General features: G+C 31.2%; 1 protein-coding gene across 1 annotated transcript in view; it reads left to right on the top strand.

Moving 5' to 3' along the window:
- LOC145327594 (uncharacterized) overlaps positions 1 to 13,495 on the top strand; it is a 62,750-nt gene extending 49,255 nt beyond the window's left edge. Inside the window, exons 12-15 of the mRNA XM_080171136.1 lie at positions 1,415 to 1,458; positions 2,753 to 2,860; positions 4,235 to 4,303; positions 13,414 to 13,495. Of these exons, the coding sequence (XP_080027262.1) occupies positions 1,415 to 1,458; positions 2,753 to 2,860; positions 4,235 to 4,303; positions 13,414 to 13,447 (255 nt within the window). The 3' untranslated portion in view covers positions 13,448 to 13,495. The remainder of the gene's footprint in view (positions 1 to 1,414; positions 1,459 to 2,752; positions 2,861 to 4,234; positions 4,304 to 13,413) is intronic.
- The last annotated feature ends 8,600 nt before the right edge of the window (positions 13,496 to 22,095 follow it).

The following is a 22,095-nucleotide window of genomic DNA, read 5'->3' as shown; positions in this document are numbered from 1 at the left end:
CCCCCCCAAGAAAATACTTATAAACCTTCCCGGGACCTATGAGAAGCTACCCTGTAAAGGAGAACCCGATTGGTTCAGCGGTTAGCGAGATCCTTCGCTACAAACAAACAGATAGACAGACAAACAAACATCGTTCTACTCTGTATTATAAATATGTAAACTTCAAACAAGATGATTTTGTCCATAAGTGGCGCAGCTACAACAAGCTTGATTTATTAAAATTAACTTGAAATGTTTAAGAGTTCAAACAAAAAATTGGAAAATTTTATATATTCTAGTAAATGGAGCGAAGAACCATGTATGTAATCTAATGTAAATTATACAAGAGGCCCTTATATTAAGTTTCTACTTTCCCTGTGTAGTAAGGACATACTGTAATAAATTATAGAGTAGATGTGATACTAAAAATCCTTATAATAAAGTAACAGGATGTTTGTGTGTTTGCGTGTTTGTATGTTTGTGTGTGTGTGTTTGTATGTTTGTACCGAAGGATCTCGCTAACCGCTGAACCGATCGGGTTCTCCTTAACAGGGTAGCTTCTCATAGGTCCCGGGAAGGTTTATAACTATTTTCTTGGGGGGTGGGACACCCCTAACCCCCCCCCCCCCAAAAAAAAAAAAAAAAAAAAAATCCTCCCCCGCCCAATTTTTTATTTTATTTTTTCAACTAAAATTAAAAATGAGGTGGGGGGCACACCCCCCCTAAAAAATTTTTTTTTTTTCTTTTAAAATCTAAAATTAGAAATTGAATTATTAAATTCGACTCTCTCCTCCTCAAGTGCCCCTAGAGGCCTCTAGGGGCGTAGCCGCTAGTGTTAAATTTAGAGTTTATTTACGTAACATAATATATTTAATGCTAACAAAGAGAATATTTCTAAATATTTAAAATTTAAGATTTTAAGGAAACATTAATTTAATTTTAAGATCTAAATATAAAATTTAAATTAAAATATTTTACTGGTGTGTTCTAAAATAGTAGAATATTTTTTCATATTTAATTAAGATTAAGACCATTTCTAATCAATAATCTTTTTGCTAGATGACGGCATTTTTTATAAATTCTTTTCAAACCAATCTGATCTTTTGATCTGTCGTCTTTAATGCTCAACAGGACAGCTAATTTCCTCACGGGAATTTTGATTTTCTCAACTTTTAATAGAGATAGATGCTGGTTTAGATTGTTAAGATTCCAAGTCCAATGCTACTTGATATCTCAAATCGTCTACTGTCTCTTACTAACGATTTTGTTTAGTAAATTATTTCATATTTTTAAAATAAAAACTACGCTACTTATGAACTTTTTCATCTATGCATTAAAAAAGTTTACACAAAATATCACCAAACAACTCTCTATTGTTTGTTTGTTCGCTTAATCCTTAATCTTTCGTGTATGTACATAATTGTTTTATATTTAGGGTGCGTGGGCTATAAGAAAATCTGTAATTAAAGATATAGTCAGGTAAAAATACATATCTAGGTTCTTTATGTAGAAATATTCAGAATATTGACTAATCATCCTGGAAATCACCATAATAAGGATGACAACACCCAAGAAAACAAAGCTCTAAACTCAGAAGAATGACAAACGAATGTAGAATGTCTAAACTTAATAAGCAGAATATTAAATTCTTGCAAAACTACATAAATATAGGATACAGTAAAAGCTTTTTAATTCGTATCTAACTGTTATAGGAATCATCATGCAAAGATCTAAATCGATAGGACAATTCTAACATACATAAATTAAAGAAAAGATCTAATCGATCCTAATTATAGAAAAGCTTCGCCTTTAAAAAAATGCAAAAGAATGCTAGGATATTTCTATCATGTAAAATGTGTTGTTAATATCGCTTTTTGAATCGCCTTGTTTAAAATGGACTGAAGAGTACGGACTTTCTAGCTATGCTCCGTTTTCAATCTTTTTTTCATTTTTTAAGAAGTTTTAAATTGATAGATTGATTCTAAAATTTCTAAAATAAACGGTTAAAACTATTTGTTACGGACAGTCCCACAAAAAAGGACTAAACAACTCAGGGAGTAAGGGAGGGGACAATGGATCGAATATTCAATTTTTAGGAGTCTCAGACTTTGGGGACTGGCTTAAAGGGAATGTGCAAGAATTTAGCAGTTTCTGACTGAGTTTGGGGACTTGCGCATAGAATGCCGCTACTCGTTATGTATGTTTTGAATATTGCAGACGGGGAGACGGGATAAGGGATGTGGGGGGAAGGGAAATAAACACTCGTTGTGTTAGTTTGGAATGTAGCAGACGGGGAGAAGGGAGAAGGGAGGTGGAGAAAGGGGCAAGGGGCAAGGGAAATAAACAGAATAAAATGGGGCAGTCATATTCTTGCTAGGAGCTGGCTGGGTCCAATAATATTTTAATATAAAAATCACACCAAAAAACCTCAATATATTTCATCAAAAACAAGTTGTGATTTCACTTTACATGACGCTATGGAAATCTATTATTCAATTAACAATCCCTTTATAATTTCCTACAAATTTATTGGATTAAACTGGATTTCATGCCCTTTCTTTGATAACTCTTATATTGAATTAATTGCCCATTGTCCCCTCCCTTACTCCCTGTAAACAACTAGATCATCAGTAAGATAGATATATCTTTCTAACTAGATTTATAACTAGATATTACTTGATAACTTTAAGAAATAGGGATTTCTGGGACGAATTTGCATAAAGCTACGCTTTCGTGGATTTTGTTATTTTTATATTATTTTAATTTTTTTAAGGGAGAACAATACAGTAACAAATGATTTTACTGATGAAAACTACGAGAAAGTGGCATTTCTATTTGCAGACCCTCTCAACACTGCTGTAATTGAAAAGGGATTAAGTAGGTGAGAAAATTTGGATCGTGTCAAATTTACTAAAAAACAGATTTCTTGGTAGTTTTAGTAGTACATTTAAAGGCTCCTTATTGCCAAATTGTTAGCGGAACAGCATAGGACTGACAGCCTTAGAACCAACTTAACCTAAAAATAATCTTACAGGCAATACAAAATAACGTAAAGGTAGCGTCCAGCTAGGGAAAATACGCAAAAAAATAGCATTTTCATGCGTTGTACGCTCCCTGTGCACCAATTAGTTTTGGCTACGTCAGATTAATTTTTGGCTAGCTAGATTTCACCGGTTTTAATTATGTGCGAACCAAGACATTGCGACTAGCCGTTTGATCGTATGCAGACAGACTTGTAGAGAATATATTTTCTTTCTACTTTATACTACAGATCTAGCGACTTTGGCCCTACTAGACTTGAGGTTAAGGGAGGGGGGGGGGGGAGTAATCAACCCTGCACTTTCAATTTAAGCTTTAAAAATAAAAAAAAAATGTTACATTATAGGGGGAAGTATCAGAGTGCCCTTCTTTAAATATCTTTAAATCTTCACCAATACGAAGCTTCGCATTTAAAGAGAATTATAGAATTGTAGCGGTTTGTGAGATCCTTCACTACAGACAGGCGTAGAGACATAAATACAAACTTTTATATAAAGAAACACTCTTGAATCACCCTGTATTATCGTATCTGAGGTGTTTTGTAATGAAAAATCTATTTTCTGCCAGATATTTTTAGTCTTGGCAATGTAATACTTTAGGCACTAATACACATGGGATTCTTTTTATTTTTAGATACTTACATTACAATAACAAAACAAAGCTTCAACTAAAAACAATTTTTGCAGATATTGTTCAAATGCACTTGTTTCTTTTTATCAGCGTAATAAAGATAGACGTGAAATCGTCTGCTTTTTTAACTAACATAAATATTTCACAATAAAAAAGAAAACATGTGTGACAACATTTATAAGAATTAAGTAGTTAAATAGTTTTAAACCAAATATGACTGACTACAGACTTTTTAATGGACAAACGTACAAATTGAAATGAAGAGCTGATGTTCAGTGGTCATAAAAAATAAGCAGTCTATCTATCTATACAAGATAATGGGTAAAAAACACATTTCCTCTAAAGCGTTATGGTCTGACGGACTGATGGACAGATAGACAAAGCTTTTTGTAGGGGGAAAAAGTATCTAAAAAATCAGCCATGTGACTTCATAAGAAGGAGGGATTATCCATCTATTTTTTAGTGGTTTTCTTTCCCACTTCTCCTCTCATCTCACTACTTTCTATGACGTCATATGGCTGATTTTGAGACACTTTGTCCCCCTAAAAGCTTTTTTAATAAATCATAAATTTTTTGTTTTGTTCAGTCGAGGTCTGAGCGTTGAAAAGGCCCGGGAGCTTGTAAGTGGAGAGAGAAGAATGAGAGAAGCGACAAGGTAGTAATTATCATATTGTATGCATAGTAGCCTCACGTATTGTTCCATTCTGTTCTGTCAGGTGTGTGATATAAGAGAAGAATGAGAGAAGCTACAAGGTAGTAATTATCATATTGAATGCATAGTATCCTCACATATTATTACATGCTGTTCTGTCAGGTGTGTGATATAAGAGAAGAATGAGAGAAGCTACAAGGTAGTACTTATCATATTGTATGCATAGTAGCCTAGCATACTATTCCATGTTGTTCTGTATGGTGTGTGACATAAGAGAAGAATAAGAGAAGCAACAAGGTAGTAATTATCATATTGTATGCATAGTAGCCTCACATATTATTCCATGTTGTTCTGTATGGTGTGTGACATAAGAGAAGAATAAGAGAAGCAACAAGGTAGTAATTATCATATTGTATGCATAGTAGCCTAGCATACTATTCCATGTTGTTCTGTATGGTGTGTGACATAAGAGAAGAATAAGAGAAGCAACAAGGTAGTAATTATCATATTGTATGCATAGTAGCCTCACATATTATTCCATGTTGTTCTGTATGGTGTGTGACATAAGAGAAGAATAAGAGAAGCAACAAGGTAGTAATTATCATATTGTATGCATAGTAGCCTAGCATACTATTCCATGTTGTTCTGTATGGTGTGTGACATAAGAGAAGAATGAGAGAAGCTACAAGGTAGTAATTATCATATTGTATGCATAGTAGCCTAGCATACTATTCCATGTTGTTCTGTATGGTGTGTGACATAAGAGAAGAATAACTTAATAAGAGAAGCAACAAGGTAGTAATTATCATATTGAATGCATAGTAGCCTAGCATACTATTCCATGTTGTTCTGTATAAAAAAATAAATAAAAAAAACATTTATTCAGTGACAGATTACGCCCCGTCTTACGAAGCAGTACATACAATAGTACACCAAGCTACTGCTTAGTACCAGGTGTACTTTACAATTTTTCATAATATTTATAAATTTAAATTGCATGACTAACACTAGATGTTATGTGTGGCACTGATTAGGCTTCCCTAAAAGTAGGAATATGCGTATCCGAGATGTTTGCATTGCCTTTTTTAGGTTGGCATTAAAATAATAAGAAAAATAAGAAATAATAATGTCAAAATAAATGTAGGTAAAATTAAATGGACAGGGGAAAAAGAGAAGGAAAGAAGGGTTACAACAAATTTTAAGGCTAGTTTTTCTTAAATTTTAAAACCATTTCTGTAATTAATAATGTAAGGTTTTTAATAAATCCAGGCAAATCAATATATTTTAATTACATTCATTACATTCTTCAATATTACATATAGATTTAAAAAGTTCATCTTTAAGATTTAATGCAAATGTTTTTTTAGGAATATTCTCATTTAAAAGATCTTTTTCATGACAAAAATTATTCCATAGTCTTTGAAATGAAAATAATGGAAACCTTTCAATTTTTTTAAATTTGGCTATTGGAATATAAAACTCACTAGAATTTCTTAGTTGTCTCTGATTTCTTAGATTATTTCTAATCCATACACCATCAAAAGAATTTGGTAGCCTCCAGCGAATAAAATCATAAAAAAATAGTAGTTTTGTATAAATAGATAGCTCCTTAATAGGCAAAACATTAATTTTCCTAAACAAAGGTGGCGTATGGCTGTTATAAGCGGATTTGTGTATAATTCTAATAGCTTTTTTTTGTAGAACTACTAAAGGCTTAATAGATGATTCTAAGCCACAGCTCCATGCTGGCAAGCAATACAATAAATGGCTATTTATAAAAGAGTGGAATAGTGTTACTAAGGATTTTTCACATAATATATGCTTAACTCTATTGATTAAAAACAAACTTCTAGATATTTTTTTCCTTAAATATTCAATATGGTATTTAAAGTTAAGTTGAGAATCAATAAACACACCCAAAAATTTAATTGCAGGAATTTCACTCTGTTGGTTGATATAACCCAAATATCTAATTTTATCTGTATCATTCTCATTTTCATTATTAAAATCTAATTTAATTTTAATTTGGTCCCAAGTTATGGAATCCTCCCTTTTATTAAAGATCATAAATTTAGTTTTAGTTGGATTAAGAGACATTTCATTGCAACGAAACCAATCACAGATATTTTTAAGTTCAATGTTGAGTATTTCAATTATCTCATTCAAATCTTTTCCTGATATCAAAAAATTACTGTCATCTGCAAAGAGTAGTGTCATTAAGCTAGTACAATTTTTAATATCATTGATATAAACTAGAAACAAAATTGGGCCCAAAATACTTCCCTGTGGGACACCCTTGCTGATTCCTAATAAATCACTTTTTTCGCCATTTGTATAAACAAACTGATTTCTATTACTTAAATAGTTTTTAAACCATTCTAATTCTAATCCATGTATACCAATTTTTTTAAGTTTTTTTAATAAAATTGTATGCGAAATTGTATCAAAACATTTAGCAAGATCACAGAATACCCCTATAGTAATTAAATTTTCATTTTTTGCTTGTCCCAGATAATTCAAAAGGTGAATCATAGGATGTAGTGTAGATTTTTTTGCTTGAAATCCATATTGATGTTCATAGATAATTTGATTAAATTCAAGATATTTTGTGAGTTGTTCAGATACAATTTTTTCTAACAATTTTGAAAAAATAGGTAGCAAACTTATTGGACGATAATTGCCAGGGTTACATTTATCCATTTTAGAGCTGTTACTATATTTAAAAATTGGCAAAACTTTAGCAATTTTTAATTGTGAAGGAATTTGACCTGTTTTAATAGATTGGTTAATAATGTGAACAAGAGGTACGGTAATACTATTTATAATTTGTTTTAATAAACAATTTGATAATCCAAACATGTCAGAGCTCTTTTTATTTTCCATTTTTTTCACTAAATTAAAAAGAACATGAATATTTATTTCTCTTAGCTTAAATACACTGTCTGTATCAGGAATAAAGTCGCACGGATTAAGTGGGGAAGGGTTAATTTGGCTGGCAATTTCATCAGCAATTGAAGTAAAATAAGTATTAAATTTGTTAGAAATATCATGATTATTACTGTAAGATGTATCATTGACAATTATTTCATCTATACACGATGTCTTGTCATTTGATTTTGAGATTACTTGTCTTAAAGTTTGCCAAGTTTTTCTTAGATTTTCTTTATTTTGATTAAGTTGTTCCCTGTAAAAAATTTTCTTTGCATCTTTTATTGCCTTATTGTAAATGTCCCTATATGTTGTATATGCAATGTTATTTTCTGGTGTTTTATTTTTTGAATAAATTGTCCCTAGCTCAAGTTTTTTTCGTCTAGAAATCATAAGCCCTCCCGTCATAAATCCCTCTATTTTATGAATATTTTTATTAAATTTAACTTCTTTGATGGGAAAATGTAAATTAAAAGCACAATCAAATACTTCATGAAAGTTTTCAAAACTAATTTGTGGGTTTAATTCATTAAGAACATTACCCCAGTTGTTCGTGTTTAACATTGCATTAAATTGAATAATTTTTTCACTTGTTATATCCCTGCTGATAAATGTTTTAGGCTTTTCTGTTTTTTGTGTTTGAGAACTAACATGAAAAATAGGGAAATGATCAGAAATTGAGTTCAGAATAACGCCAGATTCCAATGTATTATTGCAAGAATTAGATAAAATATTATCAATCAATGTACATGAAGCATGTGTAACTCTAGTTGGTTTAGTAATTAAAGGCAAAAACCCGTTAGATAAAGTGTTCTCTATAAAATCATTTGTTTTTAAATGAGATTCAAATTTAAGGAGATCTAAATTCAAATCAGACATGATGTAAGAGTCACCTTTATAAGATGACATTGCTGCTTGTAAATTTGATATTTTATCAATAAAATATTCCATCTGATCATTAGAACTCATGCCTTGTATTGGAGAATTAGGACGATAGACACAACTAATTATATTGCTTTTTTTCTGTTCAGTAATAACTTTCAATGTTAAAGATTCAAAAAGATTTTCTTCAAAATATGATAAATCATCAATTACAGTAAATCTATGTTTTTTATGAATATAGATTCCAACTCCCCCTCCCTTCCCCTTTTTTCTATTTGAAAATACAAAATTATAATTTTCAAGTTTATATAGATCTTGATCAATAATTGAAAATATTTCTTGAATACAAATTATGTCAAAATAAATGTTGTTTTGTAGAAGAAAATTGATATATTCTTTAAATTCATCAAATTTCGAGGGTAAGGAACCAAGATTCCAGCTTAAGAATTTTATCTTCCTGCAATTCTTAAATTTATTAATGAGTTGTGTGTTGTCAAAATAGGAACATTTTAAATCTATACTGAGATACGGGCTTTCAATTTCGTTTTGATTTGCACTATTTAATTTATCAGCAAAACATTCATTTAGATAATTAATAAATGTCAAAATTTAAAGAAAAAAATAGCACATAAAAAATGTTGTAAAATTTTGCGTGGGAAAACTTAGGAACTTTTATTAAGGAAGGGAAGGAGAGAGGGGGTGAGAATATTTTAACTTCCTGTTGAAATAAGATATTTAGGGTGTATGAAAGGACATTTTTAAAAATTGAGGGGAAAAAAAATAGCGAGAAATACTATTTTGAATAAAATTCAATTACTAGTTTAATTTAGAAGGTTAAGATTAGGTCATAATTACTATTATATATACTAACTTTGAGCACTATTTAATTGTTCATTAGTTCATTGCATGATTTATCAAAAAACTTCACAGATTGTATCCTGTCTCCTTCGTTCTTAATATATTTGATCACTCTACCATCCAGGTGCCAGCATTTACAGAATTGTTTACTTCTGATCAGTTTCTGCATTACATCATACCTCATTTTGGTGAGGTCGGCGCTTATCGAGTATCTCTCTACACCATTTTTGACGTCAATTTCTCTTATAGGCAGATTTTTTTTGTTTGAGAGGATAAAATCTTTCAATGGGCGACTATGGAACCTTACAATTATAGGTGGAACTTTGTATGATCCATTCTTGTCTTTCGGTATAGGCAGAATATGGGCATTTTTGATGAATTGACCTGGTTCAGTGGGCATTTTGAGACGGTTTTTGTTCGCCTCTAGCAGAGGTTTGAGGACCTCTTCAACTGCTTTCATGGCTGCTTGATTGTGGCCAAGGGACTTTTCCAGATCTTTATCAACTTGTACACCATTGATTCTTACACACTCGTTTCTGCTGTGTTGTTCTCTGTCATCAAGCTTGATTTTTAGCAATTTGATTTCAGATTTGTAGCTCTCCATCTCTGTCTTCAGATTTGTGTTAACAACCTTTATGGCGCTAATATCCTTTTCAATTTGTGGAAATTTTTGAATAAGGGGTAGAACCTTCTTGTAATTTTCCTCAAGGACATGGACCCTTTGTATTAAATCATCCAGGCTGTTGAGCTTATCCATCACTTGCTTGTGGTCGGAGGATTGTTTTTCCGTAAGCTTAGTAATAGCCTCCATGATATCTTTGGAGATATCCTCACTTGTCAACTCAATAGGAAGATTTGCAAAACGGTTTTTGTCCGACATTTTTTAAAACAAATTTTGTCCCTTCTGGCTTGAACTATGTATTAAAAGCGAGACATTTACGACACGTCCGCTCAGTTCAAGTATTTTAAGTCAACTGTGAGTATTTTAAGTCAACTGTATGGTGTGTGACATAAGAGAAGATTAAGAGAAGCAACAAGGTAGTAATTATCATATTGTATACAATTCATAGTAGCCTCACATATTGTTCCATACTGTTCTGTCAGGTGTGTGACATAAGAAAAGAATGAGAGAAGCGACAAGATAGTAATTATCATATTGTATGCATAGTAGCCTCACATATTATTCCCATGCTGTTCTGTCAGGTGTGTGATATAAGAGAAGAATAAGAGAAGCTACAAGATAGTAATTATCATATTGTATGCATAGTAGCCTCACATATGTATTGTTCCATGCTGTTCTGTCAGGTGTGTGATATAAGATAAGAATAAGAGAAGCTACAAGGTAGTAATTATCATATTGTATGCATATTAGCCTCACATATTGTTCCATGCTGTTCTGTCAGGTGTGTGATATAAGAGAAGAATAAGAGAAGCTACAAGGTAGTAATTATCATATTGTATGCATAGTAGCCTCACATATTGTTCCATGCTGTTCTGTCTGGTGTCTGACATATATATAGGATTGTGGGGAATAACTTTTCATTCTAAACCTTACCCCCCCCCCCCTCCCACCTATATAGTGCCAGTATAATAAAATACACAAGCTGGTTATCTAAAATTGCTAGTTTAACACTAACTAGCGATTGCGCTCCTAGCATCTCGGGGCTCTATATTCGAAAGAATATGGAAGGGCACAATAATAACCTAAAATCATACACACCCAGACTTTTTTTAAAAATAAAATAGTCTAAAACCATCCCGAGACCTTTAGCTTCACTGTAAAAGAGGACCATATCGGTTCAGTATTTAGCGAGATCCTTCACTACAGACAAAAAAGCTTATTACTTTATATATTAGGAGGATAAAAAAATTAAAATATATATAACAGTAAAGAAAATTTAGATTGAGGTCATTGGAGAATATCTTTTTCCATGGTTCAAAGAAAAGAAAGAAGATTAATAGCATTACTCGTATTCATTTGAAACCGATTAATATCCGTTGGATTAGAACCGTATATCGTCCATACCAAAAAACTAAGTCTAGCATTGTATTATATCCATCTTTCTACGATTATAAAATATTATAATTGTACATTTTATATCCGCGGAAATCTGTTTATATTACGATTCGAGAAATAACTATTAACAACCTAGAACACTTTGTAGATCATTCATTAATCTATGCAGGAAAATGAACTAATTATAACACTACACACACACAGAAAGATATTTTATGTTAAGTAAATTCATGATTTTAATTTTAATTCAACAGTTCAACGTTTCACATTTTCATTCATTTTCAGGATTTAATACTGCTTTTAATAATTTATTTAAAATTAAGGGATAGATTAGGCAAGAATTCAATATTTCATCAAATTTAAAAGTAATTAATAAAAATCTAGGTATGAAATGAGCAGAAATAACATGTGAATTATAACCTTTAAATAATACCAAACGACAGATAGACATACATTGTGAAGTAGTTTCGCTGTATAAAACACTAATCTGAAACAAAGTTTAAACTTTAAAATCCGCCAAGCTTTTGATTTTTGCCCAATTAAGAGTTTGTCTGTTGCAATTCTAACTAATCAAACATTTGGAAAGAAGTTGTATCAACTTTTTTTTTATAGCTAGCCGGTTCTTTTAGTAAGTAGTAGATGTAAAATTTTTCATAGAATTCAGATATGCAATCGGTTTTTTTGTAGACCTCTTATTTTTTAAGTAATTTAAGTTTTTTAAAAAAATAACTAAGTCGGTTTTAAGGTACTAAAACGCAACAAAATAAAAGAAGAAAATGGCCAGTAAGAACAAAAATAGTAAGATCTATAATTTGACACCTTACTTTTAAAATTCTGTTGAGTAATTATTGAAAAATCTATTTTTTTAACCTCGGTTTAATAAAAACTTTAGACCTAAATATTTTCTCAAACAGACATAAAAAACATGGGTTCATATATACCTTTAGAATCAGAAAAATATTACGAATCCATTGTAAGCAAAATTGAAAAAAAAGTAAAAAAATTAAAAATTAAACAAATGGCCAATTGTATTTTTTGTTCAGGCAACACTATCGTCTTCCCTTTTTTACCCCCTCTTTACCCCCTCTTTACCCCCTTCCCATTTTTATACTCAATTCAAGAATTAAGACGTTGCCTGTACAATATAATATGATATTTTCATATAATTCCTTTTATTGTAGTTTATATACTATATTGTAAACTTTTTTTTTCAATTTTGCTTACAATGAATTCGTAATATTTTTCTGATTCTAAAGGTATATATGAACTCATATTTTTTTATCTGTGAAATAATAAAATTAAGTTCAAAGTTTTTATTCTCGTGGGTTTAAAAAAATCGATTTTTTCAATAATTACCTGACAGAATTGAAAAAGTAAGGTGTCAAATTAAAGATCTTACTATTTTTGTTCATAATGGCCATTTTCTTTCTTTTTTTTGTTGCATTTTAGTACCTTAAAATCGACTTAATTTTTTTTTTAAAACTTAAATTACTTAAAAAATAAGAGGTCTACAAAAAAACCGATTGCATATCTGAATTCTATGAAAAATTTTACATCTACTACTTACTAAAAGAACCGGCTAGCTATAAAAAAAAAAGTTGATACACCTTCTTTTAAATTAAATCAATTAAAAGAGAAAACAGTGCTCTACAACTAAGAGAGAGGGGACAATGTTCTGTTTATTACACTAATCCCCAAAGTCCAATAATAACGTTTTCTTATTCTTTGACTTAAAACTTTGGGGACTTTAGTGAATTTTAATTGGTTGGTTTATTAAGCTGTACGTTCAAACGTTTCAACCACTAATTTCAACTACAGGACGGGTAATTATGTGTTTCATCATTGGGGATGTACATCAATATATCGGCCTTTGTCTTATCTCTTTAGATATCTGGTTCAACAAAGTAAAATATCTTTTTTTGATCAAAATGATTACTCGTTTTCTGGAGAAAGATTACAGTGATAGGTTAATTGTAGATAAGACTAAAATAGAAATCATACAATCATACATCAAGAACAATACATCCAATAGAAGGAATAAGCTATTTCAGAGAGTTAGAGATAGAAAAAATACATAACAGTTTTTTAAAAAGAAAGGGGAATAGGGAGAGAATAATGTATTCCAAAATTTAGACATACATGTAAAAAAAAGATTTAGGATTTGTGGATATTGTGCCAAGAAAATTTTTAGGTTGCTAATATATTCCTCAGATATTGGTCATTACGTTACCTTATGGTCAGAGGAGGGGATGGGGTAAATTCATAAAGAGGGAAGAGATATTGTTATATTAGCCAGTTGGGAGAAAAATTTTATCAGGGTATTCGAGAATCTTTCACAAAATCCACGTATTCTTTATTATTGATGTTAATTTTTTTTTTGAAAAAGCTTAGCTTCTATTATATGCACTTATATCTATTTTTATTTTAGGTACCAAGCTAAATTCCTATACTCAAGAAAATGATGTCATCACACCATAGAAAATAGAGATGTTAATAGTTATTTCTCGTATTTATTCGAATCCGGTGGATAGGAACCGGTTTTCATCCATACGAACAAACTATGTCTAGCATCGTATTATATCCAGCTTTCTACGAATATAGAAAGTACAATTATGAGATTAAAACTTGTTTTTTTAGCCCGTGCCTCCGGCACCTCGGGGCTGAAAAACTGGTTTTAATCTTATAATTATACATTCTATATCCGCGGAAAGCCGTTTATAATACGATGCGAGAAATAACTATTCTTGCATCGCATTATAGACAGCTTTTCGCGGATAGCAAAATAAAAAACTAATATGAGATTAATTCCAGTTATGTTGGCACCGATGGACGGTATTAATTTGGGATTTTTTTATGATTCGGGGAAAATTGTCTATAATACAATACAATATATATATTTTTTTGTGTGATTTTATCAATAATTTTCGAAGCCATACTGAAAAATATTTTATGATTTTCAAATTTCAAGAACATAATTTTATTGAGTAGCCTAGCAAAACCAACAATATTTGCAATCTATTAATATGACCTTTAGTTAATATATTCTCATGTAGTTTTTACATAAATCGAAAGATACACGTTAAGAAATATAAAGATAATATTCATTTAACTAACTTCATTAATTTTATAATAAAAAATGTTGTTTTTTGTGTTATATTTGATAAATATACATTTTAGTATGCGTCATAAATATTTGTATAAAAAGTTTCTTTATTTGATATATACTGTTTACAATAAATATTATTACAAGAACAACAATAATCAAATTAACGGATCGGCTATAGAAAATGTTAGGGAACAAAAAAATTGTAAATAAGTATCTTAACAATGGTAACTTTTAAAAGAACAATAAAATAGTGGTTTCCCTGTAATTGCAGGAATCTAAAGGGATAATACAATGGCCGATAAATTAATGTACGAAATCCCCAATGATAACAAATAATAGTTGAAACAATTTGACACTCAACGTAATAAACCAACCAATTAAAATTTTACAAAAGTGCTAAAAATTGTTAAGCCTACTAATAAGAAAACACTATTATAAAACTTTAGGGGCTGGTATTGCTCCAAGTTTTATTTTTTGGTAGTTAAACTCTACAAATAACCCTCTTTTATTAGACGCCCAAGTGGGGGGGGGGCGAAAAAAAATCAAAATTATACATTAGATTACCCACTTCTAACCTCTGAAATCCCTCATTTTACTCATTATCAACGCCGATATGATTTTTTTAATCTACCATTCCAATTTTGCCTCTCTTGGTGATGATATCATCAATGCCGATACGATTTTTGAAATGTACCATTTCACTTTCAAGAGAGGCGAAACTGGAATGGTGGTTTACACTTTTAACAACGACATAATTGAAATCATACATACTATTTTTAAATTATGTTAATTGTAGGAATGTGTAAAATACTATTTATAATTTTAAAAAATTTATGTAAAATAAAAATAATAACTAGAATATACCATTACTATTATGTCGATTTAACTAAGGAAATCAATGTTTATGATTACGCTGATATGTAAACATAAATGTACCATTCCAGTTTCCTCTCTATTGAAAGTGGAATGGTACATTTTTAAAAATCGTATCGGCATTGATGATATCATCACCAAGAGAGGAGAAAGTGGAATGGTAGATTACGTTTTTTAGAGGGTCAAAACCGTAATCATAGATTATATATCTGCTTCTATAAAAATGGATTCAACTCCCTAACTGTTATAGATGAAGACAAGAAAATGTGTTTTTCTTTCAACATACTCACAATACACATTAAAGAAATAAATTGATATAAATGGTGTTTAACAAAAAAAAACGATCACACTATATTTTTTAAAAATCATATACATTTTTAATAGATAAAACATTAAAAAATAAGGCTTAATTTGTTTTTTTTTTGCTGCACTCTAGAGCATAATGGCTTTTAAAAACCAAAGATTTTCTATAATAAGGTCCATCCGTCCGTATCGTATTGTTCTTATTAAGATTTTTAGAATTGTCCAAAAGTTTGCGTGATGATTACAGTTAGGTACGATTTAGAAAGAGTAGCAACTCTATAACGTTACAACAATGTCCGTAAGTCCATTTTAAACATGTTGATTTTTAACTTTTTAAACAATTTTTTATGTGATTTAATCATCCGATTGATCTGATTTTTTATATGTTGATTCCTGGGACAATAAAGTATAATGTTATAAGCGAAGCAACTCTATAATCAAGTCCTAAAAATGTAAGTATGTCCATAAACATTATCCTGTATCAAGCAGTTTTTCAACAAATTTACTCACAATTTTGCTTCGACTCTTATACATTTATTCTGATTATTCAGTTCTGACACTATATAGGTATTAATGTCAGTTTGTCCTACCGTTTAAGTGCTTCGCTTATATGGATGTTGTCATCCTTGTTTTAAATGATTTATGGGACAATACAATGTTATAAATACCATACAATACAATGTTATAAGCGAAGCAACTCTATAATCAAGTCCTTAAACAGTATCCAGTATTTAAGCTGCAATAGATTTACATACAAGTGTTAATGTTCGTTTGTACTACATTTTTTTCTCATTAATTTTTATTATTTGTAAACAAGATTACTACAAATAATACTATAACTATATACAGTAAGATATATTATAAGTTGGAAAGAATTTTAATGTTAGAGGGAGATTTAAAATCTGCTTTAAATTATAAAGATTTTTTATAAAATTCGTTTTTTGTATAATTCTTTATCTAAAAGCGGAAATACAATTTAAGTTAATTAATTTTGACATCCGTGATAGGTGGATTGAAAACTACCTGCGCTCTAATTGGTTGAATGATGTACGACACTTAAGCTTCTCCAATCAGAGCGAAGATGTTTTAAATCCACCAATTTAGTGGCGTTTATACTTTTCAAATTAGCGTAAATATTCGGTATACTGTGTTTTTGCCACCAAAATCTGGTGTTCAGATTATAGATTTCAAGACCTTTAAAGATTTAGATAAATACAATATCTTTAAATACAAAAGAACTTCTCAGGAATTAAATTCAGCTAATTTCCACAAAAGACATCTAAATTCTATATTTTATAAACACAATATTAATGGCTTCGCCCATAGCCTCTAGAATCTAGAGGCTTCGACCAAAGAGTGATTGATGGTAAAGCTCCACGTTGATTACTTTTGGATTTTCATTGAAGTAATCTAATCAACATGATTTAAATAAATAAAAATAATTCAATAAAAATCTTCTATCTTAAATAATCCTTGAGTGAGATTTGAGCAAGAAACTGATGATTCAAACATTTACTATTTATCTTATTTTCAACGATACGATATAGATACAAAACATATAGATATGTTACAGACAATATTGTCAAAGGAATAGCCCCATAGACCCAGGATTAAACACAGTACCTACAATTCAGCTCATACCAATAACGAAATTAATTCGGAAGAAAATCACGAAACTTATACGTGTTTTTCAGCTGTCGTTGGGGGGCAACACATCGTAAAATTGACGACCTCTCCATTTGCCCCCCAAATGTTATTTTAGATTTATTTTGCTTGTTGGTTATACCTTATTCCTGCCTACAATTACCTTCCGGTGGCGGGGTTTTGATTCTGGTTCTGTAATAACAACGATGGGTATTGATTGAATTACCCAACAGACAACCAACTCTTTGAATGCACGAGTTTTGTCTGGAAATTTTAAATGTGCATGGTAATTAATTATTCCTGTTTATGAGCCATGGCATTCCACTACACTTACTATTGATGTCACGCAGCTAACAAAGCAGAAGTAGGTGTTACTTTTAACGTAATACAGTACATCCAATGTTTTTTATTTAAGTCAGAAAAATCATACATTTTTTAAAAAGTAAATTCGAAATGAATCAAAATTGAAATATATGTTCATGTCTATTAATGTTAATTTATAGAGTATAGATTGTTTCTCGCATCGTATTAAAAACAGTTTTCCGCGGATATAAACCGTACAATTATAAGATTAAAACCAGTTTTTTTAGCCCCGAGATGCCGAAGGCACAGGCTAAAAAAACTGGTTTTATTCTTATGACTGTACATTTTTATATTCGTAGAAAACTGGAATACGATGCAAGACATAGTTTTTTCGTATGGATGAGAAACGGTTCTAACAACCGGTTTCGAATGAATACGAGAAAAGCATCTGATATCCTTTTCTTATATATAAAGTAGTAAGCCTTTTTTGTCTGTTGCGAAGGATTTCGCGAACTGCTCAGTGCTCAACCTATATGGTTCTCCTTTACAATGAAGCTCCTAACAGGTCAAGGGAAGGTTTCAACTATTTCTAGGAAAGGTATCTTCACCCTCCCAATAAAAGATGACTCTTTTTTTCTTTTTCTCATAACTTAAATTGAAAATGGGGGGATCTACTTTTCACCCTCCCACCTTAAGTGCCCCTAGATATTCTAGGTCTGAACCCGCTAGTACCATACAATGTAGAACTCTATTCTATACCATCTATTATTGTTGAAGAAAAGATAAATTGGAATTTAAGACAACCGTTTACTCAGAAGTAGAGAAAGAAATGTGTCTTATGTAAAATCCTTTTCAAAAGGTTTTATCTAATTTCAAGCGAAAATATACAATTCTCTTAAAGTGAAGCTTTCTACATTTATCGCGTGTCCTTTTGAACGTTCGTAAAAGATAGCTTCAATTGCAAATTTTAATTCGAACTGTGCATAAGGATTCCTGTTATAACATAGTATAATCTTAAATAAGTACCAATTCTGAAATCATTAAATACATTTTGGTTTTTTAAAAGAGGGATTCACCAGAAAATTGTCATTACATAGTTAATACGACCCAATTTTATAATTCAATTTTATGTGTCGTCATCCTTTCAACTTTTAAATCAATTAAATCTAGGGAGGTGGAGGGGGAGGGGAGACTTTTATTGATGTGTAGTAGTACCTATCACGTAGTGTATATCATTGAAGCTTCTTTGAAAATGCCGCAATTTCCCTCAAGTTCCCACGCAACCCCCACCCCCTTCCCCTTATTTTTTGATAAATTTAAAATAAAATTTTGGGGAGGGTTTTGTTCTGTCTAAATATATATTTTTTAGAGGGTTTTATAAAACATCTCCCCCATTGCACCCAAATGCTTAACAATTCGTTCCGTACACAGTACACAGATGCTTACTTAAATAAACTATTTATCTATTAACATCTATTTATTGCATCGTATTTAAGATAGCTTTTTTGCGGAAAGAAATATTAATTCCAGTGTTGTTGTTTTATTCTATTATTCGTGAAAAATTTTCTATAATATGACTCGATACACGATTTTTCAAAATAGCTAAGAAGCGCTTCCAATAAAGCAGATATTAATTGGTTTCGACGTCATACTAAAAAAGCGATAATGATTTCTTGGGTATAGTCCCTTTCGTGGCAACGCACCTTAAGGGGCGATTCTTCGTATTTTTCACAGTAGCTTTTCTCCTATTTCTAGCCCCTCCGGGGGGCTCTAACCCTGCGGGGCCAATTGTCTAACTCTGTGGGGTAATCACCTAACCCAATATAACCTAACCTAACCTAAAATATTCTGTAAAAAGCCACGAAAGGGACTATTCCCGATTTCTTTAGTATACTTTATTATGTAACTGGAAATAGAATATGAAAACGTCATACAGTGATTGTTGACATAAATACTTTTCATTTTCATTAATATGGACTTGACTGACATATTATCGAGCTCATTGCCTTTTTAAGAGTTGATCTGTCTTATTAATAGTCCTATTTCAATTCTTCATGTACCACTTAAAACTATACAAATAATTTCTTTATGACAACAGTCTTCTGTTAATAGAATAACAGCACAAAAGAGGACGGGGGACTTAGTAAACCGGCTAAAAAACTGGTTTTAATCTTATGATTGTACATTTCTATATTCGTAGAAAGCTGGATATAATACGATGCTAGACATAGTTTTTTCGTATGGATGAGAACCGGTTCCTATCCGCCGGATTCGAATGAATACGAGAAAACAAATTTAACAACTGCTGCGCAACAACAACAAAAATAGAATTACAAAAAGAAGTGAGTTTTAAAAGAGAACCTTGTGTCCAACATAAAATCCGTGTTCTCTAAAGTTTTGTGTGTTTTTGTGTGTATGAGTGTGTGAGAGAGAGAGAGGTTGTGTGAGTGTGTGTATGTGTATGTTGTGAGAGAAAATGTGCCGGAATATTGGTCTCCTCCTCCGACGTACCTCTTAATTCTCTCTCTTAACCTCTAGTTTCTCTCAACTAGTCGCTCACGAAAGTCATCGAATTCGCACATGTTGATTTTTAAATACAATTGAAAATTAAAAGTTAACATTAGTATAATTTTATCAAAATTAGTAATTAAAAGTATTTTCTATTCAGATTAAAATTGTAAAAATTTAGATTTGAAATTTAAACACCAATCATGTTACTAAATAAGCCGTGAACCATAACGTAGAATCAGTACGTACTATAACTCTTGAAAAAGCGTTCTTGTTACTATAAAAAAAAAAACAGAACATGGCCTTAAAATCTTTTTATTGGTGACATTATTTACCAAACGTTTTGTTGCTTATTTTTGACACACTGACTAAGCAATTAAGGGATAGTCTGATTTCCAAGTTTTTGTGTAAGAATTTCTTTGCTTTTTTTATTTTATTTTATGGAAAGTAAATCGTTGAATAAATTTAAACATGTTTATATTATAAAACAATTATGAAATATTGGTTTATACCTAAGGACTACAATAAAAACTAAAATTGATTTTTCAATAGTAGATTATAAGACACTAGTGTTTGCACCCCTAGCATCTAGGGGTACGTATTCAAAAGGGGAAGGAATACTCAGAAAAATATTTTAAAACCAAACTTGACTTATGGGAAGCTTTCCTAAAATGGAAAACTCGATATTAATATCTTAAGCTACAGACAAAAAAACTTACTACTTTATATGATAGGATAGACCCCAGAGATAGGTCAAGAGTAGGAAAATTTATTTTGACCAGAATTTTAATATTATCTATAATACAAAGTAGCTTGATGTCTGTCCGTCTGTCCGTCTGACCGTCTGTCCGTCTGTCTGTCCGTCTGTCTGTCTGTCCCTTAAGATCTCGGTAACCACTGAACCGATCGGATTCTACTCTTCAGGGAATATACCTACTGGTCCTGTGGTGGTTTTAGGCTATTTTCTTGGGGGGTGGGACACCCCCAACCCCCCAAAAAATAAAAAAAATCCAACCCCCAAAATTTTTTTTTTACATTTTTTGTAAAATCTCAGTAACTGCTGATCAAATTGGGCTCTACCCTTCTGGGAATATACCTACTGGTCCTCTGGTGGTTTTAAGCTATTTTCTTGGGGGGTAGGACACCCCAATCCCCCAAAAAAAAAAAAAATCCCCACTTCCAAAATTTTTTTTTTTAATTTTTTTAAAACAAAAACCAGTAATTGGGGTGGGGGAACCCCACTGCAACATGGGGCGGGGCGAAGCCCCCATGAATCCCCCCCCCCGAAAAAAAAAATCAAAATATTTTTTTTTTAATTTTAATTTTTGTGTATGCGAACAACCTAGGTCTAATTTTTACGAATTGAAATTTTTGTGTATACAGCAAACAACCTGGGTTTAATTTGTACAAATTAAAATTTCTATGCATAAAGCGCACAACCTGGGTTTAATTTTACCACAGAGTAATTAAACATAGAATAATTTTTTGAATATTTCTATTAAGGAGGGTTGACTTCCCAAAACTATATAGGGCGAAGCCCCTAGAGGCTAGGGGCGAAGCCGCTAGTATTCAAATATTACAATTGTGTTTTAGGGAAACTTTAAATATTCATGTATAAATTTTAAATTGGAAGAAAAATAGATTTATCTCCGGCCTACTCCCTTCCCTGTATCCCCGACACGAGCCACAGAAAGGCGTCTTTAATGAAACCTCAGTTATATCTACTTAAGTTTACTTCGAGGGTTATTTCACTCATAGGTTGGAAACAGAGAGTTTCTAAATCAAACTACTGTTAGTGCCCTAGCCCCCTAATTTCTAATCAAAGTGACAGTTACATCTTCCATTAAAAAATATTTATATTGGAATTTTTTTAATGGGAGGGGGGGGGGGGAGTGAATTATTACTATAACCCAGGAAACACCTTTAATATACAGTGTGTCTTTTTTATGAGAACTTTTTTGAAAGCAATTTTACCCCACTTATAGTTATCAGAATTTAATGATTAACGGCTTATATTCTTCGTTTTTTATAACCATTTTAAGAACATCAAAAAAATATTTCAGTTTTTATTTAAAAAGTACAGTTAAATCAAAAATTCAAAACTTATGTGTCAACATCTAAAAAAAGGTTTTAGCGCATTTTACTTAAGCTCAAATCTTCTACCCTTTGCAAGAAAAAAATTGGATTTTCAGTAGTCCACTCTGGGAGCCAGTACTCCCTCCCTGGTTGAGATATGGTCTTCAAACTTTAATATGTTCTAATACATGTCCCCAAAAGTATCTGTATCAATTTTTAATTCTGTATCTCAACTTTGAAGCGTTTAGCAGCCATTCTTGCAAAGGGTAGAAGATTTGAGCATGAGAAAAATGCGCT

This window comes from Acartia tonsa, chromosome 1, assembly GCF_053477335.1.
Source record: "Acartia tonsa isolate MP-2025a chromosome 1, ASM5347733v1, whole genome shotgun sequence".
NCBI lineage: Eukaryota > Metazoa > Arthropoda > Copepoda > Calanoida > Acartiidae > Acartia > Acartia tonsa.
Note: the sequence above shows the minus strand (reverse complement) of the source record. Positions and strands in the feature narration are given on the sequence as shown.